The sequence below is a fragment of the Delphinus delphis genome, chromosome 14, assembly GCF_949987515.2.
Source record: "Delphinus delphis chromosome 14, mDelDel1.2, whole genome shotgun sequence".
Classification (NCBI taxonomy): Eukaryota; Metazoa; Chordata; class Mammalia; order Artiodactyla; family Delphinidae; genus Delphinus; species Delphinus delphis.
Window position 1 is genome coordinate 2,988,816 of NC_082696.1, and position 18,765 is coordinate 3,007,580.

An 18,765-nucleotide genomic window follows, 5' to 3' on the forward strand; every position below is an offset into this window, starting at 1 on the left:
CATTATGTAAATTAACTGCAAAAACTACCCTCAAACTAAAGAGATGCTTTTCCATTTAGGCAATAACTAACCTTTTTTTTAAAAATTAATTTATTTACATTTTATTTTTGGCTGTGTTGGGTCTTTGCTGCTGCACGCAGGCTTTCTCTAGTTGTGGTGCACGGGCTTCTCATTGCGGTGGCTTCTCTTGTTGCGGAGCACGGGCTCTAGGCGCAGGCTTCAGTAGTTGCAGCACATAGGTTCAGTAGTTGTGGCTCGCAGGCTCCTGAGCACAGGCTCAGTAGCTGTGGCGCATGGGCTTAGTTGCTCCGTGGCATTTGCGATCTTCGCGGACCAGGGCTCGAACCCGTGCCCCCTGCATTGGCAGGCGGATTCTTAACCACTGCGCCACCAGGGAAGTCGGGCAATAACTAACCTTTGACATTAAGGTTAACACGACTGAGCTGAAACAAGAGTAGGTGAATTTAAATTGAACTGATGTAATTTTGAATTGTCAATGCAAATGCAAATGTTAAAGGAAAATGATTTCTTTTCTTTTTTGGTTCAGTTTTGGAAATTTTTTCAGTATGTTTGGAACAACTTGGGTGTGTAAATATACTTTTTTAAACTGTAAATGCTATGAAATTTAAATACAGATCAAATATTGTCAATGAAAATTTAGCATCTGAATTAAGATTAATTATAAGTGTAAAATACACACCAGATGTTGAAGACAGTACAAAAGAAGAAAATAAAATATTTCAGTGATATATGTTATTGATTATTTTTGAAATAATATTTTGGATATATTGGGCTAAATAGATGCATTATCAAAACTAACTTTCTCTGTTTCTTTTTACGTTTTTAATGTGGCTACTGAAATACTCAGAGCTTGGGTTGTGGTTCCTGTTACACTTCTACGGGGCACTGCTGATCTGGACCGTCCTCCTTCCTCAGGCCAGGGAAGAGAGGGCTTCCGTTGTCCTGTTGTCCTATTAAAATGTTCCACTTACTGGAGTAGCTGGGTCACTCCCTCACCAGTTTCCCTTGACTAGTTCTTCTAGCACCTTCATTTCCTGGGAACTCGAAGATGGACCCACATGCCTAATCAGATTCAGGTTCAAGATGCCGGGTTGGGGGGTGGGGGTACTGTAGGCCAGGTGCTGCTGGGAAGCACTTAAGAGTCAGCTGTGATGCTGAGTAGGTCCAGCTGCATCCCTCCTTGCAAATTTGCATTTTCCCCTTTCAGACCAGCAAATAATCCCTGGAATAACACTGCTGCCCTGTGAGCCCCAGTTCCCGTTCCTTTACTGAACAGGGTTAGCGTCCTTGATGATCTTTGTCTGAATCAATATTTCACGTGGGATTACAGACTGATGTTCTTTTAATTCTGCCATTCCTTCATATTTATTAGCTGGACTCATTCTGAAAAGAAGAGCTTTCCTTCATGACTAGGGCTGTCTGAAATAGTTCATACAGATAAATGCTTCTTCCCCTTTAATTACCAAGAGTTGGTGTACTGATTATGACAAAGGGGTTTCAGGATTTTTGCTGTTTGCTTTTCTGTGCATCTTTTTAAATATTTTTTTTCTGTTAAGTTTTAAAATATAAAACTTAAAAAAATTTTTTTTTAAAAATTTTTAAAAAATAACTTTATTGGGATATAATTCACATATCCTACAATTCATCCCTTAAAAGTATACAAGTCCATGGTTTCTAGCATAGTCACCGATGTGCAACCATCACTACAACCAATGTTGGACCATTTTCATCACCCCAAGAGGAGAGCGTAGACCCATTAGCATCTCTGTTTCCCCAACCCTCCCAGCGGAGGCGGCCACCAGGCAACTTACTGTCTCTACAGATTCGCCTACTCTTCACGGAAGTGGAATCACAGGACATGTGTTCCTTTGTGTCTGGCTTCTTGTACTTTAGCAGTGTTTGCAAGATCTGTCCATGTTGTAGCACCTGTCAGAACTTCATTTCTTTTTATTGCTGGACAATATTCCATCTTATGGATATTCCATATTTACCTACTCACAGCTGATTAGACATCTGAGTCGTTTTCACTTTTTTGCTATTATTTACAGGGCTGCTATGAGCATTCGTACACAAGTTTTTATGAGGATGTATGTCTTCACTTCTCTTGGGTGTATACCTAGGAGTGGAATTGCTGGGTCACATGGTAACTCTGTGTTTAATCATTCAAAGAACTGCTAGACTGTTTTTCAAAGCAGATGCACCATTTTCCTTTCCCACCAGCTGTGCACAAGGGTTCCTATTTCTCTACATCCTTACCATTTTCCATTTTTTTTTTTCATTTTCCATTTTTTGATTGTAGCTATACTGGAGAGTGTGAAGTGGTATCTCATTATGGTTTTGATTATCATTTCCGTGATTGCTAATGATGTTGAATATCTTTTCATGCGTTTATTGAGCATTTGTCCATCTTCTTCAGAGAAATGTCTATTCTGATCCTTTGCTTATTATTTAATGGGGTTCTTTGTCTTTGTATTATTGAGTTCTAAAAGTTCTTTAAATATTTTAGATACAAGTCGCTTGTCAGGTGTATGATTTACAAAAATCTCCCATTCTGTGGTGTATCTATCTTTTTGTTTTTCCTTGACAATCGTGAACTCACAAAATCGCATGCATGTTTCCATTGTCTGTAGTCATTCTTTTCAATACTCAGCCTTTCTGTGTTTAGCCAGGGGGAGACCCTCCAAGGACGGCTTCCTGTTCTGTCAATACAACACCGACTGTCTTCAAGAGCGTCCTCACAGAGGTAGAATTTCAGGTCAGTGTTAGCTGGAGATGAGAGAGGACTTCCCAGGCCCCTGTAACCACTACCCCAGAGTCCCTCACAGGGCTCAGGGCCAGCTCCCCCTGCAGGCTCCTACCACCAGCTAAGCCTGGGTCAGAGCTGGGAGCTACCCTTTGGGTGGACCTGGTTTTCCCCTAACCTGATTTTCCGCATATACAGAACCAAATGATCGTGCAGGAGAAGCAGAGATGAGCACCCCCCCACCCCCCACCCCACCCCCACAGGCGAGCTCTGACCTCTCCGACCTTCCTCCAAGGACAGAAATCCACACAGATAACCTCTCGCCACCTTTGTCCTTCAGGACAGTAGATAATGCTCAGAGGATTAAAGGGTGGTGCAAGGTACAACCTCTCCCTAATAATATAATAAAAAAACAAACAACCCAGTAGCAAAAGACAGGAGGGCAGGCGGGAGCCCTTCCCAAGGGGGACGCAGGGAAGGAGAACTGGACATCCCCGCCCTTCTACAGCACAAGCACTGCCGTTGCACACACCGTATGTAAACACAGCCCGTACTAACAGAGCTGGCCATGAGAGTGCTCTGAACCCGGGGCCAGCCTCCCTCCAACCTCTGGCTTCAGCAATCTGTCAAAGCTCACAGTCTGTCCTCAGCCAGCAGGGAAGCTCTGAGCGCAGCCTCGGCGGTGACTGCCTTTCCTGGACTCGGATGGGCATGCGGGTTCCCACTCACTGCTAGGCCTTTGCAGTCACTTTCGCAAACCTGGGGTTCAAAGTAGCCAGTGATGTCTGCATCTTCACCTCCCATACTCTGTCCGTGCAGGGACCACGGAGGGTTGGGCCTTTCTGAAGATTTAGGAAATAATGTAGCTGGGTTTATCTACTGTTATGTTTTCTTATACATTAGCCCATACTGCCTGCTCCATATTTAAAGCAGCAAAGATACTATTACATGAAATCCTCTTTGTCCCAACATCTGAAATAGTGGAGAAAGTATGGCTCTCAGAGTAAGAGAACTGGGTTCAGATCCCAGGTTAGCTACTTAGTAGGACATTTATATATTCCTTTATCCAGTATATTCCTATACTTAAATACTCCAGTTGACATTCCTCCACACAATGGGAAACCAATGGAAAGCTCAAAGGCCCAGCTGAGGCCCAAATGCGAAAGCTGAGTCCTCGAGACCGGCCGAGAGAGGACAGCAGGAATTGGGACAGATGACCTCAGCAGCCTTTCTCCAAGTGCTATCACTTGACAATGAGGCGCAGGGCTCCACTCTGGACCTCCTGAGGCTTTGAGGTTGGGGGGTCTTCTGACAGCTCAAGTTTCAGAACCACTGCTTATGAGGGAAAGAAAAATATTAGGGGATAAGACTGAACCACTGAGATCCAGGAGCCCCTTCTCACATGGCAGGGGGCAGACACAGTTTGGTTTTATTTAAAAAGCCCTTCAGTTTCCTTACACCCACCTTCTGGGTTGATGTGAGGAGGAGAAATTACATTTGAAAAGTGCCTCTTGGGACCTCCCTGGTGGCGCAGTGGTTAAGAATCCGCCTGCCAAAGCAGGGGACACGGGTTCGAGCCCTGGTCCGGGAAGATCCCACATGCTGCAGAGCAACTAAGCCCGTGCGCCACAACTACTGAGCCTGCGTGCCACAACTACTGCAGCCCGCATGCCTAGAGCCTGTGCTCTGCAACGAGAAGCCAGCGCAATGAGAAGCCCGCGCACAGCAACGAAGAGTAGCCCCCGCTCAACGGAACTAGAGAAAGCCCGTGCGCAGCAACAAAGACCCAACACAGCCAAAAATAAATAAACAAAGTGCCTCTTGGTGAACAAATGGGAGGTATTAATAATATTATGAATAATAAAGACCGCTTTGGTCCTGCTAGGTCGTACATTCCTCTCTCCATCATAAAGCACCAGTGGAATCTAACGGCCTTCCTGGTGTTATTATGGGATTGCAACATTGTGTATTAAGATATACTTTCACAGAAGATCAAGGTTAGGTGTGACCCATAGACAGCCTAACAGGAAATAAATCTGATTCAATGAAACGATTGCTATTTTAACTCTCAAAGGCATTTTGTTTCTTCTTTAATGCTTTTTATTTTGAATAGATAGCATATGTTCATTTTACACGCTTCAAAAGGAACAAGGGTATACAGTGAAGTATCCCTCCCTCCCTCACCCCCTTAGCCCTCCCTACAGGTAAACACTAACATTTCTCCTCTATCTTTGGAGACAAATTTATACTTTCTTTGTCCCTATGTACAAATGACTGGCATACTTCACACAGGATTCTGCACCTTGATTTTTTTCCCTATAAATTTTAAAGATCTTTCCATATCAGCACACATAGTTCCCTTATTCTTTTAAACTACCGTATAGTATTCGATGATGGAATGGATGCACCACGATTTATTTGACTCTGTCCCTTTGGTGGATATGTAACTCATTTCCAATCCTTCCATATCAAAAATAATGGTGTTTACATTCCAACTGAAGTCCTTGCTAGAGATGCCCAAGGGTCTCTGCCCCCATGCTCTCATCCGGGGCATTTTAGATGACGCGGCCGTCTACAGTTTTGGCCAGGGTAAAACATTTACAATAAACAAAAACAAAACAAAGCCCTTAACAGCCGGAGCCTCCCACGTCTCCCTCTCCACGCGGTGCGCCCCACACGTGGCGCTGCGGTTCCCGCGCTGGTCCAGAGCTAGCGGACCTGCTCTCCGGCACGTGTAGCGGCAACTGCGGACGCAGCCCGCGCGCCGCTGCTGCGCTCCTCCCGGCGCCCACCTCCAGTCTGGAGCCTGCAGGCCCGGGAGGCCGCGGGGGCTCGCGGACGCTGCAAAGGCCCAAGAGATGCGGGCGGCGGATAGTCCCGCGCGCCCTCGGACAATCATCTGCCCGCCCCGAGCGCGCCAGCGCGGGTGCCTGGCAACCGCCAGCCAATCGCCGCCGGACCCCGGCCGTTTTACGGCAGCAAGCCTCGCCCCCACGCGCTGCCGAGGGGCGGGGAGGAGGTGTGCGGCGAGCGCGAGCCAATCCGTGCCGCCGCCTCCCGCCCTGCGCCCTCCCATTGGCCCAGAGTCAGGTGGCGGCCCGCGACCGTACGGTGGGGCCGAGCTGTCGTGAGGCACGCCGGCGAGCGGTTGCGGTGTCCGCGCTGTACGCTCCGCCGGGTGTCATTGGGCTCCGAGGAGCGGCGCCCAGGGCACCGCGGGCGGCCTGGTGTCTGGCACGGCCATGGCGGGCGCGCTGGTGCGGAAGGCGGCGGACTATGTCCGGAGCAAGGACTTCCGGGACTACCTCATGAGGTGACGAGTCCCCGGGGCCGGACCCACCGAGGGGTCCAGGGTGCGGAACCGACGCCGCCGGGACGAGGGGCCGCGAGGGTGCGGGCAGCGGGGTGGGCTCCGCGCAGCGGGGCGGGGATTCCGGGGCGGCGGGGCGGTGGGTTGCGGACAGCGGGGTTGGGGCTCCCGGCCGCGGGGCGGGAGTCCAGGCAGCCGGGCAGGGTCCCGGGGTAGTGGCGCCTGGGGCTCCGGACAGTGGGGCAGCGGGGCGGGCCGGGGGGACCCCCACCCCGGCGCGGGCGGGCGCCGAGAGCGGGCCCGGTCCGGCGAGTGGGGCCGGGGCTCCGGCTCGCTGCACCTGCTCGGCAGGTGTGTGCCCAGGTGTGCGGCGGACCTGCCCCGGGCGCGGGCTGGGAGGGCGCGTCCCGGCATCGCTCGGTGGAAGGTGAGCCGCAGGTGCTCCTTTTCCGCGACAAGGGCACTGAGCCTGCCCGGTCGACCTCGCCCTTCGGATTTCGCAGCTTCAGGACGTCAAGCGTGGGACGGAATCAAATCTAACATACGAATATTCTGCCAACCAAGGGCATACTTTTTAATATTCTGCTTTCCATTAAGTCTTTATTTTCAATGAGAAAGAAAGGGCAGTGGCGGGATGAAAAGCCTACTTCCTATGTTTTATTTTATTTTTTGGCTTCGCCGCTCGTCAGGCGGGGTCCTAATCCCGCCCCCCCACAGGGGCCACCTGCGGCCCCTGCATTGGAAGCGCTAGTCTTAACCACTGGACCTCCAGGGAAGTCCCACTTTCTGTATTTTATTTTCGCCTGTAATCTTGAGATGCTTGCTTTTTATTTCATTTATTTAATATAACTTTAAAACCGTTTGATATAGTTTATTTAGGTGTATACATTTTAGTTTTTCTTTGTTTTTTTTTTTAAACCTAGGTAAGTGTAGGGCTGCAGTATTTTTCAACAGGTTAGTGTAGTAAAGAGGTGAAGTGATGACAGCTGAGGAGAAATAAGTATCCATAGGGTACAGTATGAAGGCAGCTTCATTTTACCAGTAAAAGAAAAAAAAAAGGATTTTTTTTTTAAATTCTGAATTTTATTGCAAATACTGTTTGCTTGTAATTTTAAGGGCAGTAGGGTAAGAAAAATAATTGCCACGTGGTAAATTTGGAAACAGAAGCTTCACTCTTGACTTTCCAAAAATGAACTTTGTGTACTTGCATAGGACCATGATTAATTAGGACAGATGTTTAGTACTGTGGAGCAGAGTATTTATCAGAGTAATGTGCTGGGGAGATCGGAGGAAAGTAGTCATGGGAGGCTGTGTTATTAGTCCCTGCAGTCAAGTTTCTCTATGACTTCAAATATTACCTTAGGTTTCACTAATGTTTCTCCTTTGTGTGAGCCTTCCTAATAGTTAAGTACAGCTAAGGGTAAAACTGTATGATGTAATTAAGAATAAAGTCTTATCCATATTAGAAATATGCTGATGATTACCTAACATTCTATTACACAAGAAGAATTTGTAAAATATATGTATTTTCAATGAAGAGAGTTAGCCCTGCTTTTCTAAATGTATGTTTTTTTTTTTTTTACTAGACAGGGGTCTGTGAGCCAGGTATTTCAACTGAATACTTTGATATATGGTCTAACCTTTTTTCAAAGATTAAGTTCATGTAGCTTTAATGTTTACATGCCTTTTCTAGTATTGCTTTTATTGTATCAAGCTCTGACTAAATGAGGGAAAAAAGAGAATTGCAGTGTCCAGGGAAGTGCTGCCTGGCAGGACATCCAGCTAGGATTCTGAAGAATGACTTCTAGCCAAGGGATCCCCAGCAGTCAATCCCAGTGGACTTTTGTTACCCTGTCTGTGAAATGGGTTTAATGACAGTGCCCTATCTGGTTGGGTTGTTGAGAAAAGTAAACCAGATGAGGGATGTGAAAATACTTGGAAACCCCAAATCACTATGTATTTCTATTATATCTTGCTATTTTTGTAGCAGAAACATTTTAAAAAGTGTACTGATATGGGAAAAGTTAAAATCTTAAGTGTGAGTGTTACTGAACAGAACTTGAGTCTGTGCACCCGACACACAGCAAAGCCGGTCTCCTGACACTGGTTGTGGGGAAGGGAAGTGCAGCGTTCACTGCAGGGCGCCTGCCAACCAAGGAGAAGGGGCAACTCGTGCTCAAACTCCCAGATGGCTTTCAGGGAGGGGTTTTTAAAGACACATTAGGAGTGAGGCTTGCAGGGTGCGTGATCAGTTTGTGGACTTTCTTCTGACTGGTAGGTGGTGAGGTAACAGGGTGATATTTTGGGAATCTTAATGTCAACCTTCTGGTTCCAACTAGTCTGAGGCTACCTCTTGTGGTGGGAATGTAGTGACCATCCTCCACCTGGGTGGGAGCCTTAGTTCCTGCAGAACAACTCAAAGATACGTGTTAGATTGATATGTGTATCCCTTCAGGAGGAGCTAGGGCTCTGTTTTATCGCTGAACTATTGTTTAAGCTATCATTACTTTTCTTGTTTAACTGCTTTTCCTTCTTCCTGCATTCCCTCACTTCCCTCCTTAGCAACTGCTTGAGTCCGCCCTTGGGAACTTGGGGAAGGCCTGGAAGACTCAAGCCTTTTTCTACAACAAGAAACGGGGGACACAGAGGGGCATTTGTACTCAGGAAGGCCCTGCAGGGTCCTGCTCAGTTTCATGAGGCGTAAAGCTCTGCGATTTTGACTTGGAAATCCTTCTGTGGACTGAACAGGTGAAGTGAGATGTCCACTGGCCTTGTCTTCCCTGCTGCTCCTGGCAGCAGTAGGATTTCATGCCAGCCTGCAGAGCAGTGATTGGGCTGATATCAAAACGCTCAGCAGCAGCTCATTTATTAGCTTTTTCTCCAGAAAGGAGTCACTTCTCCCCAGCATTTATTAGAGGAACGTTTCCCCTGTTTGGTCCTCTAGTCTTCTTGCTTACGGCCCCTGCTTTGCTTTGGCAAATAAATAAAGCCATGAGGAGACAATTTCATATTCTCTTTCAATCAGAGACGGGGCCCTGTGCCTTCTCGCCTTGTCAATCATTTGCACTCCTGAACAACTCAAGCTCTCTAGCGTTGTTTTTACAGCCTGCCGAAGGGGTGTAGAGGTTTTCCAAACTAAAGCTGCTCTAGAATTTTTAAAGTCATTTTATTAACAACATAGTTGAAGTTTTTAGCAACAATTTAAAGTCATATTTTACACAGATTATAACCTCCTGTCAATTACATTTTATGGATAAGACTGAAATGTCTTTCTTACTAAAGTGAATTTCCAAGTGTATTTTAAAATGTTGATTTTTTTTTTTTCATTGAGGAACAGGAGTTAGAACAGGCTGTAACCAAAGGCAGTGTGTGGACGTTGATTGGATCTGATATGGGAAAAAACAGCTATAAACGGCATTACTGGGACAACTGGGGCATTTAACTTGGGTCTTAGTATTAAACTGTTAAGTGATTCCTGACAGTTTTTGTTGGAAGCGATGACGGTAGTATTACACCTATAGGTGATGGGTTTGACGATGGGTTTGCAGCCCAGCCCGTTTGCTTTCCGGCTGTGTAGTCTTGGACAAATTGCTTGGTGTGGGGGCTTTGGTAGCTGTTTGACAACACAGCACAGTGCTCTGTATATTACAAAAGTAAACGTGCTCTTGTTATTGTTATCAGTATTCCATGTTTAATCCCTGGGCTCCCAGTGCTCCTTCTGATGCCTTCCATCCTTCCTTTCACTGATTTCTTCTCACTTACTTTAATGAAAATCTTGAATCAAGAACTTCCTGGATCTCTATTACCGTTTTGTTTTGTTTTTTTAAATAAACTGTTTCCTCACATACGTTATTGGTGGAGTAAAAGAAGATAGCTGTCTCTTTTTTGCTCTTATTCTCCCTCCTGAATTTTGGTTAAGAAAAATAAATTAGATGAGCAACTAAGTTTTGAGGTAGGATGTGTGTTCTAGTGACTGAGTCGGTCAAGGTCTGTGTATGTTTATCCTAGAGATTTACTCCCCTCCCTCAGAGGAGTGAACAGAGGTATACGTGCACATATGTATTTGGATATATGTGCAAAGAATGCTTGCTTAGGTAGAACCTAGATCACGAGTATTTGAAAATCAGTTAATCAGTCAGCATGCTCTTGTAAATCTGAAGTGAGTTGGCTGTTGGCAGTGAATATTCTCCAGTTAATGAGGTTATCTATTCTAAGTTATTTTAACTTCTTAGTTTCCAGGAGAGCTTTAAGAATTTATATTTACTACCCAAGTGAGAAGTTGCAGTGGAAAACAGGGAGTCTTTCACAAGTTATAGGATATTAGAGCTGGAATGGACTTCAGACATCAGGTAGTCCAACACTTCACCTGCCATATGGAAAAACAGATCCAAACCAGGCGGAAAAGTTGAGACCCTCTGGACGCCAAACCTGTGAAACCAAAACAGGAATGTCATTAAGATGACATTAAGATTTAAAGGGAAATGGTTATGCACAAAAACCTTTGAAAAGAAGGTTTCAGGTACTTTCTTTGCACCTACTTTTCCTGTGTCTGCCTCCCTTCTCTGCCATGCTGCTTGCGTACCCGCCCCTGGCCTTACTTCCCTGCCATGTAAATGACCTTCAGAAAGTTACTGAGGCTGAAAGCGTTGAAGCAGAACTGGCCACAGGAATCTCTTTTCTGCCGTCCAGTTTAGTTTTGACCATCTAAATACAGTTGAATATCACACATTCTGATTGTTAAAACTCCCTCTCATTTTAACTTGGACTAGAAAATGAGGTACAAGTTGCTGAGCATAACTGAAATGGCAGTGAGCGTTTTCAGCCTGTAGGAGAACTGCAGTCTCGAACGTCTCCAAGCCTTACCCCGCTCTCAGTGATGACATAAACAGACTATGCTAGGCTGCCACTTAGATCCTTTTAGTACTGTGTAAGCAAGTTATAAATTACTCACAGTACTTTCAGAGAAAGCTAACAGTTACTGTCAGTAATTTTAGGAAAGGAAGAAACAGATTGGCAATGCCGAGAAGACACTAAGAAAATAAAAATGAGCTTAGAAGAAACCTGGAGCCAAACAAACAGTATTCCAAATTAAGGAGAAACAGAGGATAAAGTTTATGCAGGGTAGTCATCCTCCTTTGTCACCTCCATCATCATTCTTAACGGGGGAGATCGGTTTTTCCTCCACAAGAATTCAAGGTCGTAAGGGAACCAAGAAAACCCTTATGCATTTTGAGGTTGTTTTAACCTTCACTGAAATAAAATACAGGCAACATACCGAATAAAGAGAAAGTCAAGGGTATTTTCCACACAGTTTTAACATTATTGTCCGCCAACTGCAGTTTGTGTTGCTTATAAGTTTACCTTTCTTTGGAACAGAAGCTAATACATACTAGGAAGCTTTTCTTGTCCAGTTTGGCTCTGCGCAAATATGCTTCTCAGATTTTTTGCCTGAGTACTTGATGCATGTTTTGGACAGTTCTGACATAGAATTAGGGGATGCTGAGTTGTGGCTTTTTGTATTTCCCAGGGATGTTTAGAATAAATTTATTCTCAGATTGGCTTATCGTCATTAAACCACTATTAAAGTGATGTGATCAGCTTTATTTTTGTGGTCACTTTCACATAGGACTTTGGGATTGAGCAGAGTATGATGGCAGAAGTTATTCCTCCTTCACACTCCTTTATAACCTGCCTGTTGTAAAATAGGGTAGAATTTGAACTATTGCACAACTCAAGGAAAGAGTCCTGAATTGAAAACTCAATTATCTCCAAGCTGACAATTTAGATTTTAAGAAACACATCTTTTAAAATATTTTTGTAGGAAAAAAATGTGCCATTGGTAATTTACAGATAAATAAAAGGCCTGTGTTCAGATCCTGAACAAAAGAGAGTGACACCACAGGTGACTATAGTCCATAAACGACTGGATCCTGCCCTCTGACCTGATAAGGGACTCACCCTCTCTGCCGTCCAAACACTGTGCTCAGCTTGGACTTGCTGTGAAATACAATCTTGGCAACGTAATTTGTTACCGCAGTTGAAACATTATCTATTAAAACAGTGCACTTAACATTGAAAGACAGACTCTTTCTAGGCTGTTCGTATTTCATAACAGAACCTATTTGAAGTATATTATTAGCATCGTCAACAACTACTCTCATGCTGGAGATTAGAACCTCCTTGACCTCTGCATCAAAACAACTAGCGGAGCTGTTTGGACGAGACAGTGTGTATAGAGGATTTTATCATTTTATTTCAGTAATTCTTTCAGGAGCTACACTTTCAAGAGTTTGCCTTGTCAGAACAATTAAGCTATATCCTGAAAAGAAGAAATGCCATCTCAGAAGTAAAATTAATTCGACGTATTTCTGAATGGTATTAATTTTAGCATTCAGGAAAACAATTCACTTAACATTAGAAGACCTTTCTCTTCATTCGTTCAGCAAACATTTTCTGAGTGCCTTGTGAATTCTGGGTACCACTTGGGCCAGAGTTTCAGCTGTGAACAGAATATGGAATTACACGCCTATTTTTAGGAGCTTACGTTCTGGTGAGAGGCTGTTGGTAAGTAAAAACGGAAAGTCCGTTGCTGGTAGAATTCTGCAGGATTGTGCTTCTCACCAACTTGTCATTTTCAAAGAAATGCCCCCATAAGCCTGTGCTGTCCAGTCTGAGAGCCACAAGCCCCAGGTGGCAGGGGAGCTCGTGGGGGGTGGCCAGTCCAAGCCGAGCTGTGTCGACACCCACCGGATCTCGGAGGCTCAGTGCCGAAATAGAATGTAGAATACCTCATCAACAGGTTGTTATTGATTACGTGTTCAAATTAAAATAGTTAGAAATGTTGGAATAAATAATAAAATTAACTCCTGTTGTTTTTCACTTTTGTTAACATGACTTCTAGAAATTTTTAAATTTCATGTGACTCCTGTTCGTGACTTGCATTATATTCCTGTTGGATAGCTCCACTCTAAGGATTAAGTTTACGTTTCATAAAATTAAGGTTTACTTTCATTAGGTCAAAGTTATTGACCTAATATCACTAGATCTTCTCAAGAAAAAAAAAAGAATATGTGCTCCTAGTGTTGTGGTTCTGTTACTGAAACTTGAACACATGTATGAGGTTAAAGTAACCGAAATCTTACAAAGCATCTGATCTTTTTTTTTTTCCCCTCATGTCTCTCCTGTCTGAACCTCGGTGACTCCTCACAAAATAGTACGGTAAGAACCTGTCGCTACTTCATATCAGGCTTCTGCAGACTTTCTGCATTAACAGAGTATGGACAGGAGACAGCTATCATGCCACATCCTGGGACCTTGTGGGTCCCGGGCTAAGGGCACCTCCAGTGACCCCTTGGTTCTCCGGTTCCACTCCGGACACTAACTTCTCTGCAGGACCAGTGCATCGACTGATGAATATCTGACAGAGCACAGACCAAACATGTATTCCAGGAAAGGGAAGTGAGAACTAGAGTCTTGTACTCGATAGAAAAGATGTATTATTAACTTTCTGTGGTTAGATATTTTAGTAACTAGTGTTGAAATTATCTTTACCTTTTATGTTCTTTTTATGAAATATCTCAAGTATATCTCAATGCTTATAATCACAAGTGTATATATAGCCCTTAACTTGCAGAACGCTGCTTCATATAACCCTACACTCACCACAGTAGAACTTTGAATACTGTCTTGTGGCCAGAAGTCCCCCGGGCTGCCTCAGGTTTCAGATTTATGCCGTGGGCTCTTACTACCTGGCCGCAGCTGTGAGCGCAGACGCCTGGCCTGGCTGAGCCCCTCAGGGCAGCCCTGAGTGTGTGCATAATGCGGGGATCTGGGGGCCACCGTGCAGAGTAGAGCAGAGTGGTGGAAAGTGATTAAACAGCCAAGCGATGGGAATAGACTGACGTGGTCGAAAAAAGGAGGAGAGGAACATCACTGGAGTAACAGAGAGTTGAAAGTGAAGGGACACAAAGGGAAGGACAGGAGGGGAAACAGGCGGGTAGGTGAGGAGGGATAGATACTCCATCACCAGAGGTCTGGAGGATGAGGAAGGAGGAAAATGGCCAGGCTTCATCTAGGCACAAGAAGCATTAAAGTGTCAGCAATGAGTGGCTGAGACAAAATCCAGTCTGAAAGCAGGAGGACTAAATAGCCTTCCCCAGAACCTCAAAGATTCTTTATACCAGCTGTGCCTGAGGTGCGGCGTCCCTGACTCAGGTGTGAGACTGTGCAGTGCTCACCATGCTGGCAGTAGGACAGCTCTGACCGTTTCGCAGCTGTTTAAGGCAGAGGCCTCATGCTTACATTAAACACGCTATGTAAATGTTTCAAAATATTCTGAAATCATGACGAAGGTAATTCTCACTTACTTTTCTTGCATTTCCTTGTTTCTCATTCTTACGAAGTTTTTGGATTTTAATGACTCTTGGTCAGTATTAGAAATGCAGGTCTAGAAAGGTATTTTGCAGTCTGCGTTTATCTTAAATGCTCTGATAGGCAGAAATAAAGCACTGCTTAATGTTCTGATAACTGAAAAGGGTCTTTACCCAACAGTGTGTGGTTTCCTTCATATTTTATTTTATTTTTTGTTTTTCACTTTTTTTGGGCCGTGCTGCACTGCTTTCGGGATCTTAGTTCCCCATCCAGGGATGGAACCCGGGCCAGGGCAGTGAAAGCACCAAGTCCTAACCGTTGGACCGCCAGGGAACTCGCTCCTTCATATTTTAAAGCATTATTTGCAAATCGTACATAAATAAAACAATTTTTAATTTAATGGGGAAAGCCCCTGGACTTATTTCAACCTCAGAAGTTAAATTAAATTGCATGTTGCTACTGTTCAACGTGGACAACTTCATTTCGGTACCCTGGGATGGCCATGGTCGTACATGAGAAACTCCTGATCCATTTCTTAAATATAGGCTGTTCCTATTACTTCAAAATTAATTTTCAGTTTAATTTCTCATTATCTGGGGGTCTGAGTGTAGATTTTTAGGTTCTCTGATCTTCATATAGCTCGTATGAGCTGAAAAGCAATTTCTTCCCTTATTAAGTTACTTTCTTCAGAAAAAGTATCCAACTTAGGGTCTGCATTTTAAGAGATGTTGACAAATAAATACCTTAATGAAAATTTGAAAAAAGTTTGATAGATTTAAACGTTACATTACGAGAATGGTTGTAACAGGTTTAAGTTGTAGCAAGAGTGACTTGTGTAAGAATTTAATCTCATTTGAAAATTCTCTAAACGGGACAGTCTGAGATTGCTTAGTTGTGATCTGGAAGCTGGTAGGGACCTTGGCAAAGTGCCCGATCCCTTCTGGTTTGGGGCTCTCACCTTGTGAGAACTGCCGATTCATAGGCACACGCTTGCACACTGAACGCCTGCACGGCAACCTTCCCCAGTTAACCGCACGCTTCACGTCACTGTTTAAGAGAAGTTGTAGCTGTTCACGCTCTGTCTTCACTTTTCCTCTTCTTTCTCCCCTCATTTTTTAACAGCACTTTTGGGGCCCAGTAGCCAACTGGGGTCTTCCCATTGCCGCCATCAATGACATGAAGAAGTCTCCGGAGATTATCAGCGGGCGGATGACATTTGGTAAGGATGCAGATTGGAATAACTGGGAGGCTCTTCATATAAAATCATAGCATAATACAGCTCCTGCTTACATTTCAAGTGCGTAGCACCAGACACTACAGTCACCATTAGAAAGTAACGCAAAGCGCCTGACGTCATTGATGGGTGTTACTCCTCATGGTAAGGAAGGAAAAGGGTTACTGTAGTTGGAAGTATTTGTTAAGGTCCCGTTTGCCTTTCAGATGTAGTCCCCCTAGTTAAGGAGTGTGTCCTCTTGAACTTTATGTGGAAAAAGGATCTTAACGTTTACTTGAAGTCCTGATATTTGAACATAAAACTCGTTGAGGGGATTAAATAGCAGTTCTTTCAGATAAGGGACTATAAACCACTCTAGGGGACAGAAAAGGAGGCTAGAACTGATGTCAGTTTACTGACATTATGTTCTTTAACTGTTTAAGTAATAAGTAACAATACGTAACGGGAGCAAACCATCTGATGAGTTTCCCATTCATGGAAGCATCTAAGCAATAGCTTTTATCATCTGTAAAGGTTTTAGCAGAAAAGGTTCTTTTTTTGAGGCAGTTGAGCCCTGTCAGCCCTCAGCTGGAGGCTGTAGGTCACTGTCCTGCGTGTCCCCGCAGCCCTCAGCTGGAGGCTGCAGGTCACTGTCCTGCGTGTCCCCGGCAGCCCTCAGCTGGAGGCTGCAGGTCACTGTCCTGCGTGTCCCCGCAGCCCTCTGCTGTTACTCGCTGGCGTTCATGAGATTCGCCTACAAGGTGCAGCCTCGCAACTGGCTGCTGTTCGCCTGCCACGCCACCAACGAGGTAGCCCAGCTCACCCAGGGCGGACGGCTGCTCCGGCACGAGTAAGTAGGTCCCGCTGAGCTTTGTGTTCTGAGGAGCTGGGGAGGCCTGTGTCTGTCGTGGGGCGGGCTGTGACTGTGCGGCTGGGGAGACTCGATGCAGAGCAGAAATATGCTGAGAAGCGACTGCGCCGTTGAGACAGTGCGACGAGAATTCACTTATCAAACATGAAAATTAGCATGAAATAGGGTATTACTGTACTTACGACATCGTGAGTTGAAATACATGTTAACGTAAAGGTGTCTTCTTAAAGCCCTCCAAGGCCTTCGAGGCTGGCGGTGAAGTTTTGTTTCTCATTGCGTTTGTCTTTGTGCTCCTTCCCAGGATGTCTAAAAATGCCTCAGCATAACAATGGAAAATGAAGAACCGGCTTCTTGAAGGGGTGGCATTGCCAGCTGCTGCTGCTGAGTCACACATTCCACCCTAGTGAATAGTCTTGCTAAGAGAAATATGCAGAACGCTATTTTTACTAACCAGACGATTCTTCTAGAAATAGCAGGGAGTTCCCAAACCCACTCTCGGCTGCCTTACAAGTACTGAATGTTTTACTTCTCTTCAGAAAGCATAGCTCAAATATGCGATCAATGTAATGATTCCCAGTGATGGTTTTATCTGCAGTAATATGTATGTTATCTGTTAGAAGTTACCTTATGAAAACCCGAAGAGAACAAAATTTGTAACCATCAGCATTTAAGTACTCAGAAATCCTGACCTTTCGTTTAATGACCATGAGACAGCTGGCAGCTGGCCACATAGCTAAAATCACATTGCCAGTGTTTGAAAAGGTATTTGTATTTCCATGCAGTGTGTATATTGAAATGCTGTAAATTAATGGCAATAAATGATTTAAATATTTGTCAAATGAGCATGATTAAATGCCTTATTAAGAAACTGAAGAACTATATCCCTAAAAGGTCAATTACAGGTGAAAAGTGGAACTCCTTGAAAATGATTCAGATGGCTAGGGAAGTGACAAGCTGGGGGCCAGTTTCGGGAAAGCGTCCACATTCCCAGCTATTCATAATGCGCTCTTGCAATGGGCAGATATTAGAAAAGGCACCCAAGCACTGCGCCTAAAACTGCTCCGCACTAGCTGACTGCAGGCTGCCCGGAAGCATCCTGGGCTTGAGTTTCCCCCCGAGGCAGGTCAGCTAACGTCTGTGCTGTTTCCAGGGAAGCCGTGGGGCTTGCAGGCCCGCAGCACGTGTCGACGGCCTGGTGGCCAGTGCCGCGCTGGACCCCGGGAGTGGAGGCTGACCTCTGGGCAGGGAGCCAGCTCTGCGGGGCAGGGGTGCCCGAGAGCGGCCCGAGAGCGTCCTGAGAGCACAGTCCTCACGCCTCAGGTCACATCACGCACTTAGTTGGAGTTTTTCAACCTTCACCGTGAACGTGAGCACGGTTTCCCATCTCCTGGCAATAGTGGACGAGAGCGGCAGGCGCAGGGCTGACGTCGGCGGGTCTGTGTCCCAGCACCTCCTCAGTTAGCCTGTCCCCTCTGAATCATTTCTGTCACTTTTTCTTTCCTTCAGAGGTGTTACACCGCTTTCAAAGCGCTTTCGGATGCGTTCTTTGAGCCACACGCAGCCCTGTGAAGCCGGACTGGTGCACTTCCACACGGGGTACAAGGGGGTGTGCGTGGCGGGGCCTCCTGACACGCGGCTGCGTCTGCCCCGCCCCCTGGGGCTGGGGGCCCTCAGGCTCATTCCTCCACAGCTCACTGGAGTTGAGGGTGGTTGAAAGCAGCTGGCGATAAGAGCCCAGATGGGTTTAATTCAGTTAAAACCGTGCGTCCTGCTTAATCTGACATACAAGTAATACAACTGGTGAGAAATTCAAACTATACGGACGCATATAAAGGAGCCACCGCAGCTCGTGCCTTTCTTCCTGTCCCGTCTGTCCGGAGTCACCACTGTTAGCTTTTGTGGTTTTGGATCTTCCGCTTCCCTTTTCACCTTGGGAAACTCGTCCTACCTACCCGTCTCTAGTGCTAAGTGAGGAGCAGGGATAGCCCGCGGGGGTCAGCCGGGCTGGAAACCGAGATGCCGCCCCAGGCCCGGGAGAGATGCTGCAGAGATGGGAGCAGGAGAGGGCCCGATAACGTCAGTCAACGGTCTGCTTCCCTGAGCTGCTCTCACACCCGGTGAGGAAACGGGGCAGAGGCCAGCAAGGTCACTAGTGTCTGAATGAACACGGATGAGCAGGGCGTGTGCGCGGGCAGAAGGTGTGCGGGGAAGGGGTCCCGTGGGAGCCGCAAGGTGGA

The 18,765-nt window shown here is 45.7% G+C and overlaps 1 protein-coding gene across 1 annotated transcript; it reads left to right on the forward strand.

Moving 5' to 3' along the window:
- Positions 1-5,877: 5,877 nt before the first annotated feature.
- On the forward strand, positions 5,878-17,370 carry MPC1 (mitochondrial pyruvate carrier 1). The gene is made up of 5 exons (XM_060029655.1): positions 5,878-6,077; positions 7,316-7,319; positions 15,567-15,663; positions 16,375-16,507; positions 16,830-17,370. The coding sequence occupies exons 1-5, from the start codon at positions 6,007-6,009 to the stop codon at positions 16,852-16,854; spliced, it is 330 nt and encodes a 109-aa protein (XP_059885638.1). The 5' UTR covers positions 5,878-6,006; the 3' UTR covers positions 16,855-17,370.
- Positions 17,371-18,765: the final 1,395 nt, after the last annotated feature.

Excerpts from the sequence above, each read along its gene's own strand:
- MPC1 (XM_060029655.1), top strand. The coding sequence starts at position 6,007 with ATGGCGGGCGCGCTGGTGCGGAAGGCGGCGGACTATGTCCGGAGCAAG. Across the intron at positions 15,664-16,374 it reads CAGCGGGCGGATGACATTTG|CCCTCTGCTGTTACTCGCTG; the intron begins GTAAGGATGCAG and ends GTGTCCCCGCAG. Across the intron at positions 16,508-16,829 it reads GGACGGCTGCTCCGGCACGA|GATGTCTAAAAATGCCTCAG; the intron begins GTAAGTAGGTCC and ends GCTCCTTCCCAG.